At 42.8% G+C, this 21,960-nt stretch overlaps 1 protein-coding gene across 1 annotated transcript in view; it reads right to left on the bottom strand.

The window, feature by feature from the left end:
- Window positions 1-19,872, bottom strand: part of neto1l (neuropilin (NRP) and tolloid (TLL)-like 1, like) — a 127,644-nt gene extending 107,772 nt beyond the window's left edge. The window contains exons 1-2 of the mRNA XM_079489024.1: window positions 19,755-19,872; window positions 17,557-17,805 (exon numbers count right to left, since the gene is read on the bottom strand). Coding sequence (XP_079345150.1) covers window positions 17,557-17,689 — 133 coding nt within the window. The 5' untranslated portion in view covers window positions 17,690-17,805; window positions 19,755-19,872. The remainder of the gene's footprint in view (window positions 1-17,556; window positions 17,806-19,754) is intronic.
- Between the last annotated feature and the right edge of the window lie 2,088 nt (window positions 19,873-21,960).

Below are 21,960 nucleotides of genomic sequence, written 5' to 3'. Positions count from 1 at the left end.
GTTAAAAACTACGGTATATAAATCTACGCTTGCACTAAATCACTGCACATTGTTCTTTCTTCACACCCATTTCGTGCCATTCATTAGATGTTCTATATGAGCATGTTAATGCATCGACTCCCCATGGAAATATCCCTGCGATGGATGAAAACAAAAGCAAAACTGGTCAAGCATTGAAAGCAATCTGTTCTGTACTGCCGGGGCCCCGGCTCTGAAGATAAAACGACGATCAACAACAACGACATTAATGCGCAGGCAAAAACTCTATCACCTTACATAAAACGAGACAACCTTTTTTCAGAGCTCTCAAGAGAATAATTCTCTCAGGCACATTCTGTGGGGTTAAGCCTTAACCCATTGATGCCTGGAACGCATCCATGTCACGTTAGCGTTTAACCACATTAACCATTAACCCATTTTGGGGCGGGAACCCGTTTTGGTGTTTTAAACATTGTTATAATTTAGCTATTGAAAAATAGCAGATCTACAAGCTCATAGCGCGCCACCGAGTGGCGCGCTATGAACTTGTAGGTCTGCTATTTTTGAAAAATCGTTAAAATGTGCCTCAAATCTTTCCGAAAATTGTCATGATTTAGAAAACTTTTTTTTTTAAATTTCGACGTCAGGCCTGAATGGGTTAATGTGTGCAGACATAGGTAAACAGTGCAGGTAAATCTCATTGCTGTCTAATACGACGTAATGGAGAGAGCCAGGCTCTCAGCCTGACAGCCAAGAAATCCACCACTGCAATGGGCTAATGAAACAAACAGCCCCAAGCGAGCCGTTATGACTACAAAGGCAGGGAATGAAGCAAAACACCACGAACAATGACGCAGCTAATTTCTTTGGCCGGAAAAAACTGTATATCCTTCATAATATGTATATAGTTCAGCAGAACCTGCAGGAGATTGTGCACCCAGACTGGAAAGGACACATTGGCCGTCATTTATCATCATCATCATAACCTTTATTTAAACTCGGAGTACAATTGAGGGGCAGGCCCTCGTTTTCAATGTAGCCGAAATACAAAACACAAAAATCAACAACATACACTAAATACAGCAATATCAAATATATGAATTGTAAAATAGAAAGTGTCCAAAGCTAAAATAACTATAATAGATAGATGAGAATCAATTAAAAACAGTTACATTGTTGAGTAAAAGTGCAAGAAATAATTTCCCTGAATTGACCTAGGGAAGGCAGTGATCTGATTTTTAGGGATTTTTGGAGTTCGTTCCAATCAAATGGAGCACGGACTGAAAAAGCTGCTTTACCTAGCTCTGAGTTAGCAAAAGGAACTTTGAGGGTCAGGAAGTCACTTGAGCGGGTCTGATACGGACTTGGATTCTGATCCAACATAGAGCAAGAGGGGACCATTCCTGAGATGGCTTTGAAAATGAAAATATACCAGTGCATGTCACTTTATGAAATGAAAACTGAGAGAAGAACTGGTCACTTTCACGCAATACGCATTTATCAGTCGTCAATTAAACGGGAACGTAGCCTACAGTTCTCACAAAGGTTTAAGTCAGTTTTCACTTGCGCCACAACAAACCCCACCCACAACCCCCCCCCCCCCCCCCCAGAGCATCAGTAGTAGGAGAGCGTGCCGTGCTAACAAACTGCCACAGGGTGTACGGGAGGCAGGCTGGGCCGCTGACTGATCGGCAGGGTAAATTGTCTCGGTGAGGGAGGGGACAGCGGTTGGGAGGAGCAGCCAATGGAGGTAAACAACCATCCTGCTGGATGGTAAGTTAAGTTCCACACGGGGCGATAAGGCCTGATTGGACGTCCCCTCAGTGAGGGCGCAGTCCGATAAGCTGCTGAACATTCTGTGCTGCACAAACACAAACACACAGCTCTTCTCTCCTGAATAGGAAGGGTGGGAGTTGGGCTTGGGGGGCAAAATAACTATAGAAAAACACGGAATGGCAGCAGGAGGAAGAGAAGGAGACAAAGCAGAGAGTGCAAGTGAAAGAGAGAAAGAAAGTGTTAAAAAACAGGTACAATGAGAGACAGGGAAGGAGCAGGTGGTGTGTTGACCAAGCTCTGATGTAAGAGGTGTGTCTGCGATACAAGCACACTCAATCTCCCCAATCGCGTTAAAACCCAGAGACAGATCATTTATAACACAGGGGGCTGGGTGAGAGAACATTTAAGAACACCGGAGCTGGGTGAAAGAGAACATTTCCAGCCGAGCGCAAAGACAGACATGTGTACAAACCACTGCGCTTCTTTCAAAGTAGATCAGTGTGTTTGTGTGTGGGTGTGTGCGTGTGTGCGTGCGTGCGTGTGTGCGTGTGTGTGTACACACGCCCGTGCTTATCTTGTACAGAGCACACTGAAGAAGTGATGAGAGGCTTCACCGGACAGGACCTTTTCAGGAACTCAAAAAGGAAAGTGCTCTGTTCCATACACAGGTCATTTCCTCTGTCTAGACTCTAGACCTTCAATCAAAACCTGCACTTTATCATTATTTATTTATGTGTGTGGGTGTTTGTGTGTGTGACATGTGTGGGTGGGGGGGGGAGGGGGCACAAGAGTTGAAGCACAAGAGTTGAGTGCAAGATGGGAGAAGACACTCAGGGGAGCAGGCTGCCACATCAGGGTGCAAGTAATGAGAATACGCATTAGAGCAAAACATTAGGAAAAATAACGAGCATTTATTTTGTTTCTTTTTTTTATACTTCATACATCTTGTTTGATTTATGGGGGAGTCGTCTGCAAGCTCATTACAGCTGGTGTGCCCCTGTACTAGACTAGAGATCATGGGAAACGACTAGGAAGCACACTGCAGGGGGGGGTTTCTCTACTACCCTCTCACTCACTGTTCTTTTTATTATCCGTTTTGGCTCCTTTGACTCCTTCATGGCAGCAGGGGCCCTGATAAGTGAAATTGAAGTCCAGGAGATTCAGCTATGTTCCAGTTAAAAGGTGTTGTTATATATATATATATATAGCCAATTGGATCCATACCTACATCGTCTCTACTGCAACCTTTTTGCTGACAAATAAAAGTGCAAAAAAACTAAATGCATAAACTGATATTCAGCAAGTAACATACATTCTACATTGATTGAGGAATGACACATATGACACAACTGATTGACACACTAGATCAGGGGTTCTCAACCCGTGGGTCGCGACCCCTCGGGGGGTCGCCAAATTATTCTGGGGGGTCCCCAAATTATTTTCAAAAAAAAAAAGAACCTTTCTTTTCTTTTTTTTGCAACTGAATGGAAATTAAGAGTTTACATATAGTACACATGTAGTACATGCATATACCTTCCCTAATGATTATATCTGGTTTCAGTATTTATTTATGGTGTATTCATTGTCTCTATTATTAAGGTTATTGTAGCAGTCAATTTATATTGGGGGTCGGGAGGGGGCGGGGCGGGGGTCCCGAGACATTGCCAAAGCATTTCCGGGGGTCCCCGGCCAAAAACGTTGAGAACCCCTGCACTAGATATGGATGTGTTCTAATAAAACTGAAACACACTTTAACTGTTAGCAAAACAACTGCAGCTGCAGAAAAACAGCACCACCAACCAAACCACTTCTCGGCATCTCCTCGCATCTATGCACTTTCTACTTATTTGACCAGATTCCCTTTTCTTCCGTCAAATTACTCCAGTTGAGTGCCTTTGCGTTTGAGTCTAGTCTCAAAAAAGCCTAAATGGAAATAATCATAAGTGATTATTCTGCTCACTCTTCCAAGCTGGAGAATGTCACTGACTGAAAAATGTTACCTTTTAAGAGATCAAGGAACTGAACACAAAAAGACTCTTTTATCATTTAAATGTCAGTGCCTGCGGTACATTTCTTTGGAGAAAGAGTGAGACAAAGAGTGCAACAGCCCCGGTGGTGCATGGGTCGGTCTGACAGAGGGTTGATCCTTTCGCTTCAATTTTTCAATTTCGCAATTTGAACCCATCTGCGTTCAATCTCATGGAACTTTCGTCCTGGATGATGGGGCCATATATCCAAAGCCCAGCTATAATCTCAAAATGCCATTAGACTCATTTTTGAAACTCACTCCAGACTCCAGTTAGACCTTGGTGGGGTCTATACAGTATACGTAAGTTAGATCGATCAAAGTCTCATCTAGATTACGCTTGCATTAGTCATCCGCCCGTATGGAAAGCCATGCCACTGCTGCTAATGGACGCACGGCTGCATGGCATGACGGGATGGATGCAGCATGCAGGGTGGATGCTGAACCTGCATTCAACCTGCATAGCACTTTCCATAACATTGGTTCATTTTACTATAGGGTATACAGTATGGTATGGTTTAACCCATTTTGGGACGGGAACCCCTTTTGGTGTTTTAACCCATTTTGACCTGAGATCAGATTCTAAAAATGTCTTCTACATCCTGACAGTTTTCTGAAAAAGCTATGTTTCTATGTCAGTGGTTCTTACATTTTTCAAAAATAGCAGACCTACAAGCTCGTAGCGCGCCACTCGGTGGCGCGCTATGAGCTTGTAGATCTGCTATTTTTCAATAGCTAAAGCATAGCATAATGCTAACACCAAAAGGGGTTCCCGCCCCAAAATGGGTTAAAGCATTATGTTATACTTTAGCTATTGAAAAATAGCAGATCTACAAGCTCATAGCGAGGCACCGAGTGGCGCGCTATGAACTTGTAGGTCTGCTTTTTTTGAGAAATCGTGAAAATGTGCCTCAAATCTTTGAATATATAATATATATATAGAGTGAACATTTTTAACTCAAATCTTTGCTTCTGGGGAGGTCCCTGGAACAACATATTTTCAGATGGGGGGCGGAGGCATATTACATATCATTTTTTGGGGTCCTTGACATTAAATATTGAGCACCACTGATACAGAAACATAAGGTTTTTCAGAAGACATTTTTTTAAATTTCGACGTCAGGCCCAAATGGGTTAATAGGTTATTAAAGGCAAAATGTTCATGATTGTAAGAGTCATTTTTGGAGGGCTAATTCATTTCATCCCACATTGATAGGGCCAGCAGTTGTTAAATGTTATGAATGTGAGTAGTGTACAATACTTCTAAGCAGGATCTGATTACTAAATGGAGTTCAATTAGCTTAGGGGCATGTGGGGGTTAATACTAGGTTATTAAAGGCAAAATGTTCATGATTGTAAGAGTCATTTTTGGAGGGCTAATTCATTTCATCCCACATTGATAGGGCCAGCAGTTAGTTAAACGTACTGAATGCGAGTAGTGTACAATACTTCTAAGCAGGATCTGATTACTAAATGGAGTTCAATTAGCTTAGGGGCATGTGGGGGGAAATCCATGCCTCTGCCCTCTGGTCATTATTATTGCTTCTGGTCAGACTGGATATCGTTCGAGAAATTTAATAAAACGTTTCTTTTGTCCACATTAATCCTGGCAGTGGCAGGCTATCCTTGTGTGGGCACATTTTAGTCAATATTTTATGACAGTTCTATTAATTGATTTGAAAGAAAGAAATAGGTAGGAGGTTTACAAGCTCACAGCAGTTTACAATGTGACTGACACATTGTGTGCTTGTACAATTAATTACAATTACAATTTAGGCATTTAGCAGACGCTCTTAATCCAGAGCGATTTACATTAAGCAATAACAAAAGCATGGCATACATCACATATATAAAAAGTAGTTATCATGAATCATGCGTAAACTAAGAACGTAACAGTGGAGTATCTATGTAAACTATACATACTATACTATATTATATATTATACATGTGTACTATAAAGTGCTATGACTACATAAAATGCATTTCTAGTGCTGTCTACGTAACAAGCTATAAGTCTGTTTAAAATACTATCTAAGTCTACATAAGTGCTATCTAAGGGGCTAGGCTAGGGCAAGTGCTACGGGCCATGGTGGAGTCTGAAGAGGTGGGTTTTCAGACTACGGCGGAAGTAGATATTTTAACTACTTGTTACTTATAACAAAGACTATAGGGCTTAAATGGGCGAGAAGATTTCCCACCAAATTTTAATCAAGATTTAGGCTGTACAAAGCTAACTGAAAATCTTTCCTTACTCACACATAGGCCTTATATAGAAGATATGCCATCAATAAACTCAACCCCAGACCACAAGATGGATTTCCATTGCAGCATCTCCAGAGGCAGTTGAAAGTTCAGGGGGCCACATAAGTTCTTTATTCACTTAGTATTTCATCCAAACAACAGCATCCAGCAATCCTCGCATCAACATATCACACACAGACACAGTGCAGACAAAATAGCAGCATCTGTCCCACTGGCTGGCCTTGGCTCTTCAAGCAGCCAATGATCAGAGATTGAGGGGCAGAGGGAAACGAAACGATACGGAGGGGGGGAGATGGGGGGGGGGGGTGTGGCACAGTTGACATACAGCTTTTATTTGCCCCAACGACAGCTTGCTGTGTTGGAAAACCACTTAATCTCCCAGTCCAGGGGGTCTGAAGGTCATATAGCGCCCTACACTGACCTGGAGAGCAATGTATCTAAAGACTGTGGCTTTCCTCTTACACGAGGCAGCACAGACAGACACACTGTACACTACACACAGTACACTACACACTACACACAGTACACTACACACACAATGCTCGTACACTACATGCACTGTACACTACACATGTAATGTGTGTAATGTGTGTAATGCACTGTACACTACACACTGTACACTACACACACAATGCTCGCAGGCACACAGACATGCAAATTCATACATGCAGTACCCCATGTAGTCTACTCTACTGATCCATAAAATATTCTCCCTCATAACGCCCTACTTTATTGCACTCATACATTACATTGCACTTCACATTTCATAATATTGTATACTCAGCATTGCGAATGATGCATATTTTATAGTTATTACACACTCAGCCTTTATTTGCTGTGGGTCTGGGGAGTGATAAACACTAATAATCAAAGGACAGAGAGGGTTATAAGCCGCATCAGCCTGTGGGCTGATAACTGGTATAAGCCCTAGCGGGCTAATAAGACTAGCTGACTATTGACCAATCAGTGCAAGCAAGTGCCACTATGTCGTGAACTGTCACTGTAAACTGTCACTGTTGAGTGACTAGTACTCACTACTAAGTCAAACGTGAACAAAACTTGGCCACTAAAACGAGGCTACTGCAGTGCGGATGGTTTGGTAGAATGTATGGCTCAGGATTATTCCGTTTCTAGGCAAAGGAACCAAAACAGTACAGGTACTTTCAGACGGGCATCGATTAATGCAGACGTTGTCGTCTCACTCCTGGATCAACGACAGGTCTGTTCATGAGGGGCGCGACAAAGCAAGTTAAAAAAAAAAAAGCAGAATCCAGGTCTGGCCAGTCGCGGTGTGCATGTGCACAAAACGATCATGCGCGCGACAATTTGACGGGACCGCGCCCACGTATAAACGCTTGTATTGCCCCTTGTACTTGCCCCTTGTATTGCCCCTTGTACTTGCCCCTTGTATTGCCCCTGTACTTGCCCCTCGACTTCTCTGCAGAAATGAAACGCAGGTCTTATTGAAAATGAATTACTAGGCGCGTTAATCTCTGCCCGTTTGAAAGGACATTTTATGATGTTTCACAGAATGGCCGCATAGGCTACTAACAAGGGCAAGACCTGCTAGCCTGGCTAATAAGCCAGACCGAATCAGCCGTTGGCAAAAAAGAAATTGCCTGCCGGCGGATTACGGTCTGGAGAGGCTCAATTGTACGCCCATTTCCTACACCAGAGAACTGGTGTGGCCAATCGGGACACGGTATGCAATATGGGCGGGCTTTGGTACAGTGACGTTCAATGCTTGAGACCTTTGACTGACAGTAGCTCTGACCAATTGCGTCAAAGAGAAAATGTTTGAACCCGCCCCCCAGGAAACAAGATCCATACACAGCATCTCCAGACTCAAATACCACACGACAGTGTGATTTGAGTCTGGCTTATTAGCCAGGCTAAAGACCTGCCACCACCACCTGCCGTGTTCTCAGACAGCTCCATCCATCCCCTCAGTCTCGGGGAAATCGCAGTGCGACTTAGCCTGACTATCAGTGGGCAGCATCTATGGTCTGGAGTCAGGCTAACTATCATTTTGGTAGCCCTGGTGGTTCCTCGTTGATAATGTTAATCTATAGTTATTAAGTTAAAGCGCTGTGTCATCCTATTCGTGTGCATATAAATATTGGTTTATATATATATATATATATATATATATATATATATATATATTATATATTGTTTATCATTTTTCAGTCAAAGATCCCAGTATGATATAATACCCATGACAAAAACATTGTTCAAGCAGCTGTAGGCGAGGGTGGATGCAGCCAGGCCTGAGGTCATAATCTATGTACCATAACTATAATTCTGCATGAAGGCTACATGGAAACAGTATTGCTTTAATGTTGCCCTTCAGAAATTATGATAAAAGGGCTTCTCATCATCAAGGTGGTAATAGAGGCCATGTCCACAGAAAGCTTTTTTTTTCTTCTTTTTTTTTGCAGTCGAGGCACTTTGGATAATGGTAAATGATAATTGGTGCATATATATATCGACTTTCTCCAAAGTGCTTCACACGTCGTGCATTACATTCACCCATTCACACACACACACACACACACACACCCATTCACACACACACACACACCCATTCACACACACACACATTCACACACCAACGGGTTCAATGTCTTGCTCAAGGACACAATGACTCAGGGGGAGCCGGGGATCAAGTCCTATAGGCGGTTGCTAAACCTCCTGAGCCACTGCTGCCTCCATACAGTACATATACATGCTATACCAGGGGTCTGCAACAGGCGGCTTTTTGTAATGCTACAGGGAGCCACTAGGGGTGTGCTCTAGGGGTGTGCTCTAGAGCACACCCCTAGTGGCTCCCTGTAGCATTACAAAAAATCGATGGAAATGTATAATGTTTACTCTGTAGAAAAAGAAAGATAGCCGACGAAAAACAGAGGATTTAACAGTTCGTGGACAGAGGCTTTTGCCTTCACAGCCAATGCAGATTGGCTGCCTGTATGTTTGATCTGCAGTGAGAAGCTATCAACCAACAAAAAAAGTAACTTTGAAAGACATTTCCAGGGAAAGCATGCTAAATTCTGCTAGTTTCGTTGCAACCCGGGAGATAATAAAGCTTGGCAAGCCGCATTATAATGCGTACATTTTCTTTGCGGCTCCAGATATAGATTTTGAATTTATTTTTGGTCGAAAATGGCTCTTTCAACAACTTGGGTTGCCGACCCCTGTGCTATACACATGCACTGAGTGAGACCCTCCACTCAATGTTTGCTACGTGTGGGTGTGTTGCTCCAACCCATTGCATACGAAAGTGATATTTAAATTTTTTGCCAGGTGAAACCTGGCTTATGATCGCTGCTGTTGTCTATGGCGACGTATGGCGACTTTTGCGCGACCCGGACCTAGTCATGATTGGCTGCCCCGAGTCTGACCCCATACTCTGAAACGCCGCAACCTCTTAAACCCCAGGGGGGTCCAGGAGGGAAAATAAAAAATATCGGAGTTGGAAGCTGAGACCTTGACCAGCCCCATTTACCCGCTGAGAGCGGTTCATGAGGTGGACAGCCGCTGCCCCCGCCGACGGGGGATTGGGGCTTAAGAGGCAAAGCCAATGGGAGTCTGACACCATACTGGCGTAAGTCTCAACCAAGCCTCCAGACTTCCATTGAAGTGAATAGCAGGGGGGGTGGGGGGTGTTGCTCCTCATCTGCTCTCTAGATATATTATAACTCCATGGTCTCAACCCAGAGTCTGAAATGCTGCAGCGTGACGCGAGCCACTGACAACAGCTGCTAATGTTATGAGCTAACTCTGTCTAGAGCTATACAGGAAAGGCATAACAAAACACAGTGATTGCACCAACAGAAGAACGTCGGAAACGAACGAAACCAACAGCAGGGAGGTTGTGACAGAGAAACAACATACACGTTCCTGGCAAAAACAAAGGTGCAGGCCCAGGCGGTGGCGTAACCGTCTGGGCACCCGACTGGTAATCCAGTCGCAGTGTGCCGCAGGTTCGACTCCCGAGCCCGACACGGCCTTTACTGCATGTCTTCCCCCATCTTTCTCCCGCAAAAAAAATATCTTTAAAAAAAAAAAGAAAAAAAAAAAGGTGCACAACGGAGACCGCTTGTTTCACCTGGCTGTTAATGACACGTGTGTAATTCTTGTTTCTACTTAAGGGGACCATAGGGCAGAGAGTGCTCATATGCATTGCATGGGGCTAGAAAGAGGAGCGCTCCTATCGCGTTTTTAGCGAAGACTGAACTGCATGACAGAACAGCGCTGGCAGCTCAAGAAGAAATGCTTCCTGAGGAGTGGACAACTGGACACAGCCCCTTACAGAACTTTTCTCGCTAATGGTGTGCTCAATGTAACGGACCCGGAATGGAAAAGCCTTTATTTTGAAAAATCTTCCGGAAATACCGGAAGTACACTAACCCACTGGGACCAAATGATGATTCAAAGCCGGCCCAACAGGAAATGTTTGTTTGTCATGTGTTCGGGATGGAACGGAACAGATGGGAAAGCGCACAGTGAAGGATTGTGACTTTGTGAGTGGCGTCAAATCATGCAAATTACCGTATATTTCCAAATAACAGCCCTTACTCAAATAGCCGCCCATGGGCCGTTATTTGCAAACTTAGTCAGCCTCATTTATATTATTATATACAGCGTGTTGAGTTTGCAGATCTCCTATGGCCACTCACCGTGGCCTCACAAATTAGCACAACAACAAAGTCCTCCACATCCCCAAAATAAATCTAGGCTATAGTTTCATAAGTGCCATATACTCAGCCTATGCACAACCAATTGTTTTAATTCAAAGTGGTATGTATTCTGTGAAATGTTTATTGTCATCCGTGTATCTACAAGCTCCAAGTGTTGCATCGACAGCGTGTTATGAGCTTGCAGATCTTCCATGTTTGGTGCGCGGCGTGCGCCAGCGCCACTCACCATGAATTCAAGCGGAGGTCCTCACAGGTATAGGTAAAACACCACCACCACGAAGTCCTCAGCTCAACGCAAAAAGTTGAGATTTAACTCGTTCCATACTCAGGCAATCCTCAACCGATTGTTATAATTCCAAGTGGTCTATACTACTCATATTTTCATTGGGTGTATAACTCTTGTTTTTTTATATTCCTTCATCAAACGATATGGAGAGAGATGGCAGGGTGAAGCCCAAGCCCTGTTAGCCATGCAGCCTATATTTCATGCACTGAGCGGTGGTGCGCTTGTTATGCCTACACTCTCTCAATTAGGGATTTTCCCAGCGGTTAATTTCACTGACCTTTATTCAAATAGTTGAAAATGAATTCATTACAAAACTGAGCACATGTATTTTTTTTATCTATAAGGTCGAACCTTTGAAAAAATATATAAAGTGTAGGCTATCGATTTTGCATATTAACAGCCCAGGCTACTATTTGGTAATATACGGTATTCCGACATGAAATCTGTATAGAGTTTAATGGTTGAATGTTATATTGCCAATGGAACTATGGTCAATGGTCAATAAGCGTCGAGTGCCCAGCTGAAAGGGGGACAAGGTATATTTCTGATTGCTCTTGTTACTCGTACCGTTTATATTGGCCTTATTGTTGGACTTTGTTATGCGGCTTATGCATTTTTCTAATGATGATTATGTAGGGCAGGCTATATGGTATATGCATTACGTGTATTGTATTATGGTGCCATTTGTGTTTATGGATTATTGATTTGCATTGTTGCGTGTATTATTATTTTTTTGTAGTTTCCACGTTGAGATATAAATAAAACTGGTTCAAAACTCTTCAGTTGGCTTCACCCTTTCATGGCCAGCTGGGTCCGCTAGGCTACACTCAATAATACACGTATTCTTAAGCCTGCAAGAGAACACAGAGACTATGAAGCATGTACAGTACTCTAGAGAAAAAAGGAGCAGTATGCTTGATGGTTTGGGGAGTGTGGCACAGGCACAGGTGGGTAATTCCTGGCCCCAGTGCAAGGTTCGGCCATCAGTCACAAAAACGACGGTGAGTCATGAATGCAGCTGACCAGATGGAATCTACTGCAGCTATTCAAAACCCAAACACAGTTGATTAAAAGTCTGATTATTGAGTATCTTTATTAGTACCTATGTTGCTACCATCTATGCATTATATTGCTCTGTTTTGCATTGGATTGATGACATTAAAGGGGCATTCCACTAATTTTCAACATTTTACTATGTCATTAATATACCTTAGAGCTGTTGGAAATAATAAAAAAAAGTCCCCCCATTCTGTGTTTCCTAGAACTGTAAGTATGAAAAAAATCTTTTTTTCAGATCTCCAGTTCTAGGAAAAACAGAATGGGGGGACTTTTTATTATTTCCACACAACAGCTCTAAGGTATATTAATGACATAGTAAAATGTTGAAAATGAGTGGAATGCCCCTTTAAGATGCCACCAAAGACATTTTTGTTGTACACTTGTGTTCAATGACAAAATACAATCATCCATCTATTATCCATCTTTACAGCTGCCTTAATTTGAATTAATTCAGTGAATACAGTGGCTCCGCTCATAATTTTTGCCTTACATTTCTTATTTCACCCCGAATAGACTCCTATCCCCACACAACCTGACGTGGGGTGGGACAGTGGTTTAAAGATGCACACATTGTCCAAGTAGAAGGCATATTGTATAAGATACGTAAATCTTTGAACATCGACGGTGTAACCAGTGTTGCAGTGCTATATATATTCTTCAGTTTTAACTCAACGCTGGTGCTTCTTGTACATCGTACTCCCATCAACAACACGGCTGTCAGATACAAATCAAATTAATGTGCTACAGCTCCGTGCGACTCCTTGGAGTGCCTCCGAATATGTGATGACTCAGGCTGGGCTGGTGCGTGTGAGATTCCTTCTGCCCTTCTCATTCACTATAGCTGCTATAATACTACATGCACTAGTCATTATGGCCGTGAAGCTCTGCAGGGGTATTTGCAGAAAACCTGAAGGGGCGGCAGTTCTCATAAAAGGTTTTATCTCTCTAATCCCAAAATGGGTGGGAAAACAGAGAAGAGCTGGTATCTCGCTTGCATCACTGATTCCAGGCGCCTTTGTTAGTCGTTTCTCTCTTGCACCTTTTCATTCATCAGAGGGCTGTGTGTGAATTGGTTAGCATGCTTTAGCAGTGCAGCTGCATACTGTCTGCATGGGAGCCACTTGTAGCGGAATTGGGACTTTTATCTATGTTAATTATGTAAAATATATGCCAATACTTCTTATTAAGATGGAAGTCCGTTTTTTTTTTTTACTCTAAAACAATATTTCATTAGCACTTTATAGGAAAACGTAAGATTGATGCTTTTTCTTCTTCTTTTTTTTACAAGATTTGTTTTTGTCTTTTTGCCTTTATTGATAGTTATTAGTGAAGATAGACAGCAAAGTGGGAGGGAGAGAAAGGGAGAGACATGCAGCAAAGGTCATCACGAACGGGACTCGTCAGGCCAGAGCCTATATGTGGCTTGAAGCCTGGACCACAAGCCCAGTGGGCGCCGGGCGCCCCAGATTGATGCTTTTTCACCCCTTATATCAAACTATTTTCATTCATTTTTTAGCTTAAAAAGGTTATCTTTGAAAAACAAAGAAGGGTCTCCCGCACACTGTCAGAAAACTTGCCAAAAATGTTGCTCTTTATTCAACGTTTCGGTCTATTCGACCTTCATCAGGACAGACAATGTCTGTTTTCTGACAGTGTGCGAGACCCTTCTTTGTTTTTCAAAGATAACCTTTTTAAGTATGCTTTATTGCCCTACGCACCTGTCACTAGCCTTCTGAGGCGTGCATCGGCCTTTTGCTAAAAAAAATAATTTAGAGCTTGACAATTTTTTCTTCTCTATAAAAACATAGGCATGGGCTTTACTATCGATATAAATCACTCCGTGCACTCTTCACCTCAACAGCTCCATTGTCATTAGTCAATATGGCAATCACTCTGCTCCAGAGAGGAAGACACCAGTCCATTAAAGGGATACTGGTGGGAGGCCTTATAGTTTATGACAATGTCATAAATCAACAATGACATGCCATTTCACTTTAAAGGACCAGACCGTTGTCACTGTCCATTCAGCTGTAGCTTCCCCCCATACATACATTTTCCATTAATGGCTTTATTATTCAATTAAACTTTTGTTCAAATTTTCTCTGAAATTACACAAAATGATTGAGTCAGTGTTGGCTAAACCTCACTGCACTTTGACCTGAGATCAGATTCTAAAAATGTCTTCTACATCCTGACAGTTTTCTGAAAAAGCTATGTTTCTATGTCAGTCGTTCTTCGATTTTTCAAAAATAGCAGACCTACAAGCTCGTAGCGCGCCACTCGGTGGCGCGCTATGAGCTTGTAGATCTGCTATTTTTCAATAGCTAAAGCATAACATAATGCTAACACCAAAAGGGGTTCCCGCCCAAAATGGGTTAAATCATGGATGTTTGCGTTTGTAAATCAAGAATAATGAATCAATAATGAATGAATGAATCAATCAATCAATCAATCAATCAATCAATCAATCATGTCTCCAGGGATTATCAGCTAGACTTTTACAAATAATTAATGTTTAACGCAACGATAATATAATTGACTTTAACCAAAAAATAAACGGATTACCTATCTCAGTTGTAGGTCTCGGCAAGCAGATTTTCATACAATTCTGAAATGAATGGAATCTAAAACCTTTAAATTACTGAAAACGAAATAAACTACGGTTGACAATGCTTTGGAAAATGGTCGTTATTTATGTGAATTGTAATGAGTCATAATCAATGGGATAAACATGCCAGATCACACAGATGGCCCTTTGACCATCTAAACCCTGGACTATACTGTACTTCATTGACCGGGGCCAAAAATAGTCGATTTAAGCAATAAGCCACGAGAGGTCTCAGGTTATCGGGTATTTTACAATGGCTGGGAGGTGTAGGCAGACCCGACGCGCAGCGGAGGGTTTTCTACCTCCCAGCCATTGTAAAATACCTGATAAGCTGGGGCCTCGAGCGGCTTATTGCTTTTCTAAAACGGTTAAAAACATATAGCAATATTAACCTAATAAAACTATTAAATTCACCAAAGTAGCTACGCTTTGCGCCACCAGAGCGAGCCACATCACTTCCTTGTTTTGCTCGGCAAGTAGACTATGTGACGGGAGAATAGCGCTTGATGTCTTTACGGGGCTGCCTGGAGCCACGCCACACATTCACAGTCATATGAGCCGGGTGGTGCTTAGACACCCGCACGGCATGGGTTCGTAAGGCAATCAAGCACTCCCCTTCCCCAGTACAGCTACAGAGATGCAGAATCAGCTGTGAATGATATAAAGTGATTGAAGGTGTGGGTTATCGGTGAAATTTACAACGGTCACGTGACGGTAACCAGCCAATCATAATCAAGTATTGGGACTAACCGTTTTAGAATGGCTATTTTAGACCAACTAGACTGGTGCCCGGCTGTAGAGCACAGAGTACACTAGTAACAATGGAAGTTGGAGATCCATGCCCCACCCGGCTATGCAATACCCGTTGTACCCATGTCAGAGTATCTGCTCCACCCATCTGTCTGTGTCTGTTTTATTCCCAATTCCCATATATGGAGATTTCTGTATCTGTCTCTCTGTGTCCCTTCATTCCTATATACAGTATGGAGTTCTGTGTCAGGCATGCCCAAATATGGAGTGTCAGAACAGGCCAGCTCCATATATGGAGCCTGGGCAGGGGCCCTGTCCAGAGCCCGGGCAGAGGCCTTTTGTGGCGGTTCTGGACAACCGTGGGTCCGACCGACTCGACACCAGGCACTACACTCCCTGTGGGGGTGTGGAACGCGTGTGTCGAATTTGAGGTCAGTGGGGCGAACAGTACTCGAGTTACGTGCATTACAGATGAACAAACGTACAGACGTACGTACAGACAGAGACATGGTGCATTTATAGTCAGATGGTCACCTAGTTTCACCGAACGCACACCTATTACGACATGCCCAGAATAGGCACGCTAGGGTTCATGTGTCTAACATTCATCTTGTTTATATACAGTTTCTAATTAAGGACAGCACGTTCTAGGAATTTAGGCCGGGGGTTCATATAATTGAAAGTGGATTCCTTTCATGTGTCCTCGACCTGGCACTGGCACTTTCAATTCAAGCCTCAACCTCAGACAATAAAATTGACAGAATTATCAAACCACAGGTTAGGTGGAGGAATATTACATCATCAGCTGTGCCCTGATGCCTTGTCATCAGTCCTCGATGTTGCCTCAGTAATGCGATGTCAAGCCAAAAGGTTATGGAAATGACAAGGGCCAACGTCTTGTACATGCTGATAATTACTGAGATTGTGCTGGACCATAGAGATTAGCCCAACATGTTCCCTTATGTCCTCTGGGCCCTGAACTCAGATTATAAAATATGTATTTTTGGCCAGGGGTAAGAGGCTCATTGGACACATCTCCACACTTCTCCATCATTAAAGTGAGTGAGAAAATGATATTGTCAGAATACGATACTACAGTATCGTCACAATATCGAGATGTTTGGCCAAGCCGCCAAACATATTGTGATACACCCGTCCCCTATAGTAATATTCCAGGTCACACTGCTGGCCACATGTCAATGACAGTAACATGAAATGGAAATATCTCTTATAATATGTATTCTTTGCATGTGTCTGCACAGACAATCAATGAGGTCTGCCCATTGAATTCCATGAATGACAATGTAGCCTTCTTGGTGCAGCCATGTGTAAGGTGAGATGGGTAGAGAATATCATATCAACGTAAGAAAAAAATCACATCCGTGTGAACTGAGTGGTGCAACTCCCCACTCCCCTGCCTCTCTCTCTGTCTCTCTCTCTCTCTGTAATTAGCAGGCAACAGTGCAACACTATCTCTCTCTCTCTGTTTCTGGCAAAACAGCGCCACTTTTGCCTCTACTGGTACTCTAAACATATAGTCACATAGGAAGATATTCACATAGGTTAGGACATAGTCACATAGGTTAGGACGGACATTGCTGTTCCTTGGAGTGGTTGCACCACTCAAAAACAAGAAATAAAATGTAATTTACAGGTGGTTGCTTGTCTCAGAGGTTGTTTTTTGGTCTGAACGGGTCGTATAGGGCTTAATCTCCCATTGGCCGTAAGGCTTAGTCTCCCATTGGCCGTAAGTCTTAGGGCCGATTCATACTCCTATTTTACCGCTGTTTCGGCGCTGTAGTGCCGAAATGATTTCGGCTCGTCAGAGATTTTCAGTAGCACCGAAGAGCCGACTTTAGGACGGTACCCGCCCCCCCCCCGAACCTCAAATGACGTCACATTGTAGGCTCTACAGAGCCGAACCGACTTTTATTCGGCTCTAAAATAGGAGTATGAATCGGCCCTTAGTCTCCCATTGGCGTGGAGGCCAGCCAATCATGAAAATCTCGCCACTACATCGCCACTAGACTACCTTTCGGTATTTGTTGAAAGCCGTCTTTTCAAGCCACCTGTAAAAAAAAGAAAAAAGAGAGAAATCCAAATTTACCTGCAGTGAAGTTGTAACTTGCTGAAAATCCCACTGCCTCCAGTTCACCATCGGTCACAAATTTTATCCAAAGATATCGGCCGGTGCTCCTGATGTCAGGCGGGGTGTGTAGACCACAGTATTTGGCAATCATTCTGGAGAAGCCAAAGGGGCCATCCCGTACCTCGATGTTGTCAAATTTACATTCCCAAGAGGACTCTATAGAATAGTTCTCTTCAAAATGGAGATCGATACACTGCCTTGGTGGGGCTGCAAGACACAAAGTAAGAGATGGAAAACAAATATTACGAGTCAAATATGAATCACGCACTCATGCATTGATCAGCGTTCATCCAATCTCATAATCGGTCACACGCCCATTCAATGAAGGCCTTCATCCTTATTTGGGCTACCATGCAATTAACTATGATTTCAGACTCTGGCTGCTAGAACAGTGATAAGTGTCTCTATATACAGTTGATATGCCATGTATTAATTTGGCTAATTACAGGTTAACCTGATCTTTTCCACTGATTAATCAACTATAATTTCCTGGCACAAAGAATTAACGGACTAAAATGGACCCTTATGTTCTAATTTCAAGCTATTACAGCACAGTCTCCCACTTGATCACTAGACTCTGATTTCCTGCCCATAATAACCTGAAGGGTGTTTCAGCTGCTAAGAGAATATCAGACAAAACAAAAAGTATTTCTCTATATTTGAGGGGCGCTATGTGGGGCTTTTGTCCCCACAAAGTGTTCGCCACACAAACATTAAATGCCATTGACAATGAAGAGAAATTTTACGTCATATGTAGACATCATATATACAGCTTTTGTCCCCACAAGTCTCAATATTTGCTATTGACAATGAAAGGAGAAATTAGGTCAAATGTCCGCCAAATATGACGTAAGTTTGTGTCAACACAAACATTAATGCCATTGACAATGAAGGGAAAATTTACGTCATATGTAGACGAGCAAATCGGCTAACCAATCATATAAATTGTTGTTCACGAGATGATGTATGTTTTTACACAGCACATGTATTACACAAAATGTGGAGAGTGCAAAAAACAATTGAGGGAGACCACTGTACAATGCAAAATAATAGATTCGTTTAGTTTGAATGCCTTTAAACAGCTATTTTTACAACTTTTTGTTAAGGCAAAAAACAAACAGTTGGCTTAAAATCTTACAGACTACTCAACAATGCATTTCTATACACGCATATACACACATACACATACAATATACAACACACGTACGCATAAATACATAAACACACACCTGCATACATGCAGTTGCACACCATACACATACTGTATACAAAAGTGTGTGTGTGTGTGTGTGTGTGTGTGTGTGTGTGTGCGTGTGCGTGCGTGCGTGCGTGCGTGCGTGCGTGCGTGCCCTCAATGTTTTTCAAGCCAAGAACCTCTTTGGTGAGAGAGATGAAGCATGGACCCTCTACTACTCCACATTGTATACAATTATGTTGGAGATTAAATGTGTTCATAGATTCATAGACTTTGACAACACTCTTTCAGAGACACTTTCATAGTATGAGGAAGAGCTTCAGCTGGAAACGTTACCACTTACCAAAGATATATCTGGGAGCAGAAACTGGTTGTGCGGACTACAGTATACTACCGTATATATACTAATGTGTATTTTCAGACATTTAACCACTTAAAGGTATATTCAGTGATTTCACTTCATTCAAATATCACTTATTTTCTCTCTTTTTTTTTTGATAATCCTCCCAACTATAGAGTGTGCTGACCATATAAGGAGTTCCTCCTTGTCCCCAGTGAGCCCCTGGGGTCAAAAAACCCTAGTTTCAGTTTAGGTGGCGGGTGGCAAAGCCTTCATCCAATCAGGATGAGAGGAGCCTTCCTCCAATCATGATTGGCCTTGGTGCACATGCTGTTGGCCTGTTGCACTTCCCCCCCACTGTAGAGCGTGTGCATGTGCACATTTTGTTACCGTGGCGGACTGGGTGGTTTTCCAAATCACCCAAATCACTGAATGCTCCTTTAAAACCCTAAACCTGACCATTGGCACTGTACTTGGTCTGCACTTTTTTCCCTCTACACCAAACCTCAAGCTCACAGCACTAGGGTTCAAGTGATTCATGTAAGTGGAGGTCCCGGACCTCTTGAAAACCTTTGCTTCACAGCACAGTCAAAGCATCAATAAGCTGAAGAGAATCTTTACCTTCAAGGATGTAGACACACTCTGTCTCTGGAGGGTATTTGTTGGGGTAATTGGGAGAGGTAAAGAGTCCACCTTCTGGTTCTTTCACCCAGGTTCCACATTGGCCTGCAGGCTTGACTCCAGAATTGTTTTTCACTGAAAAGAAATGAATTGAATAAGTCAACAATCATGAAATTGTGGTGAATGAAACATCAACCATCATCTGACAACCAGGGAATAACACGGAAACAGAATGTGTGGTGGTGGTGATGATGGAGACTATACCTGCTGTATCCTTCTTTGTTGCCCCAGACAACCCAAGTATGAGAAGACTTGCAACAACTGCAAGAAAACATGCGCGTGCACACACACACACACACACACACACACACACACACACACACACACACACACACACACACACACACACACACACACACACACACACACACACACACACACACACACACACACACATACATCAATACTGCACATTTTGGTGGAATACTCTGATGTGCAGTTTTCTTCCATTGCCTTGATTTCACCTGAGGAAGGGCTTGAGTCAGCACCAGGACACATTTCAGCTTCTGTAAGTAGGCTTACTGCGCAGTTTATCATATAGCCCCATAGGCCATAACAAGCCACAAGAGTAGAGCTCTAGCAATGTAATGGCACACAACGCAATTCACTAATTCTTGGAAATGGAAGAGGTTGATAATAAAAACTTAGGCTATCACTGTCTCTGACAGTCTACCTCTTTACAGTAGAGTGGAGGCCAGGCCTATACTGTAACTTCTTAAATACATTATGATTGTAAGATTGCAGGTAAAGTACATCTGACAGAGTAAAGTCAAGGATAATAGTCAAGGATAAAAATTCCAACGTGAGGGGAATAGCCTAATGATCACTCTTGTTATGTTACTGTAAGCTAACAGTGAGTGGAAGTGTAACATTAAATAAGGCAATGAGAGACCTCCTGGCCAATTTAGCTTCAGTTGAGTCATACTGGACTTACCGTGAAGGAAGCTGTTCCCATGTACCATGTCTGTTCCTTTCACAAAGGGCTTCAGACTCAACTAATTCCATTTAGATTAAGGAATACTTCAAGGAGAAAAAGGTTGAGATTGGAGATTCTAAAATAGACGGGAAAACGCTACCACTAAATATTTCGGGGGAAATGACAAGGCAAATTCACTCCTCTTGAGTCCTCTCAATAAACTGCTGAAAGAGAAATTTGGAATTCCTGACAGATGTCGCAACAACTAATCACCAGTTTCATATAAAACCAAAAACAGGTCTAAACACTCGCCCGATTTCCATCCAAACGTTTCCAATACCCTTTGGTGCTTTTGATGCACAGAAAGGATTAATAGTCCCGTCATCAGCCTTCCCAATAAATCGCTCCACCTTTGCAATCTTCTTTTTAAGATTTGGGGTTAAGGCAGGCAGGCATCCTTGATTATTCCTCAGTCCATTTATCAGGAAAGCGGTCCTTCAAAAGCATGAAAAAACATACATTTTCATACGCGCTAACTATTTTGCGAAGTGTCCAAAAAAACAAGAACAACAAAAAGAAAACGGGAAAAAGACAGTCAGAGGAAAGTCAAAATATTAAGTGGTTGTTCGTTCGTTCTGGTCTCATATTGTTCCTTTACTGCATTCTCTCAAAGCAGTGCATTCTGCGTCCATGAGCATCCTCCTCCGAGTCCTCCGTCTTCTCTTCTGTCAACTGCGTCCCTGACTCCCTGCAGCCAGCAGGAGTTAATGTATGATCGCCCTCCTCCAACCGCTGCTGCTCTTTCATTCAACATGAGTTGGCGGCGACAGTCAGCAGCGGCAGCCAGTGCGCCACAAATCCTAACACACTTAGAAGGGGGGGAAATATTGAAAATAATCTCCCTGTAACCAGACTTCGTGTCCGTGAAAACGGAAAAAAGTAGAGTAGCCTATAATAGCGTAGATAAGGTGTGCGTTTCTTCCGGCTATTTTTGTAGAATTAATTTCAGCAGCTCTTCCGTCGCCCGTCGGTGCGCACCGAAAATGTGGAGGTAAGCAGAAAAAAAGCAATAGAGGCAATGGAAGAAAGGGGATAAATATTTAAGAAACTAGAAGACCATCAGCCGCAACCGCAAGTCCAAACACAGAGGAGAGGAGTGGAGAGTGAACTAGTGAAGCACAAGCACATATAGCTCGGCAGTCGTGGAACAGAACTTGGAAGTAGCCAACT

This window comes from Electrona antarctica (assembly GCF_951216825.1).
Source record: "Electrona antarctica genome assembly, chromosome: 20".
Classification (NCBI taxonomy): Eukaryota; Metazoa; Chordata; class Actinopteri; order Myctophiformes; family Myctophidae; genus Electrona; species Electrona antarctica.
This window is presented reverse-complemented; position numbering and strand designations above follow the sequence as displayed.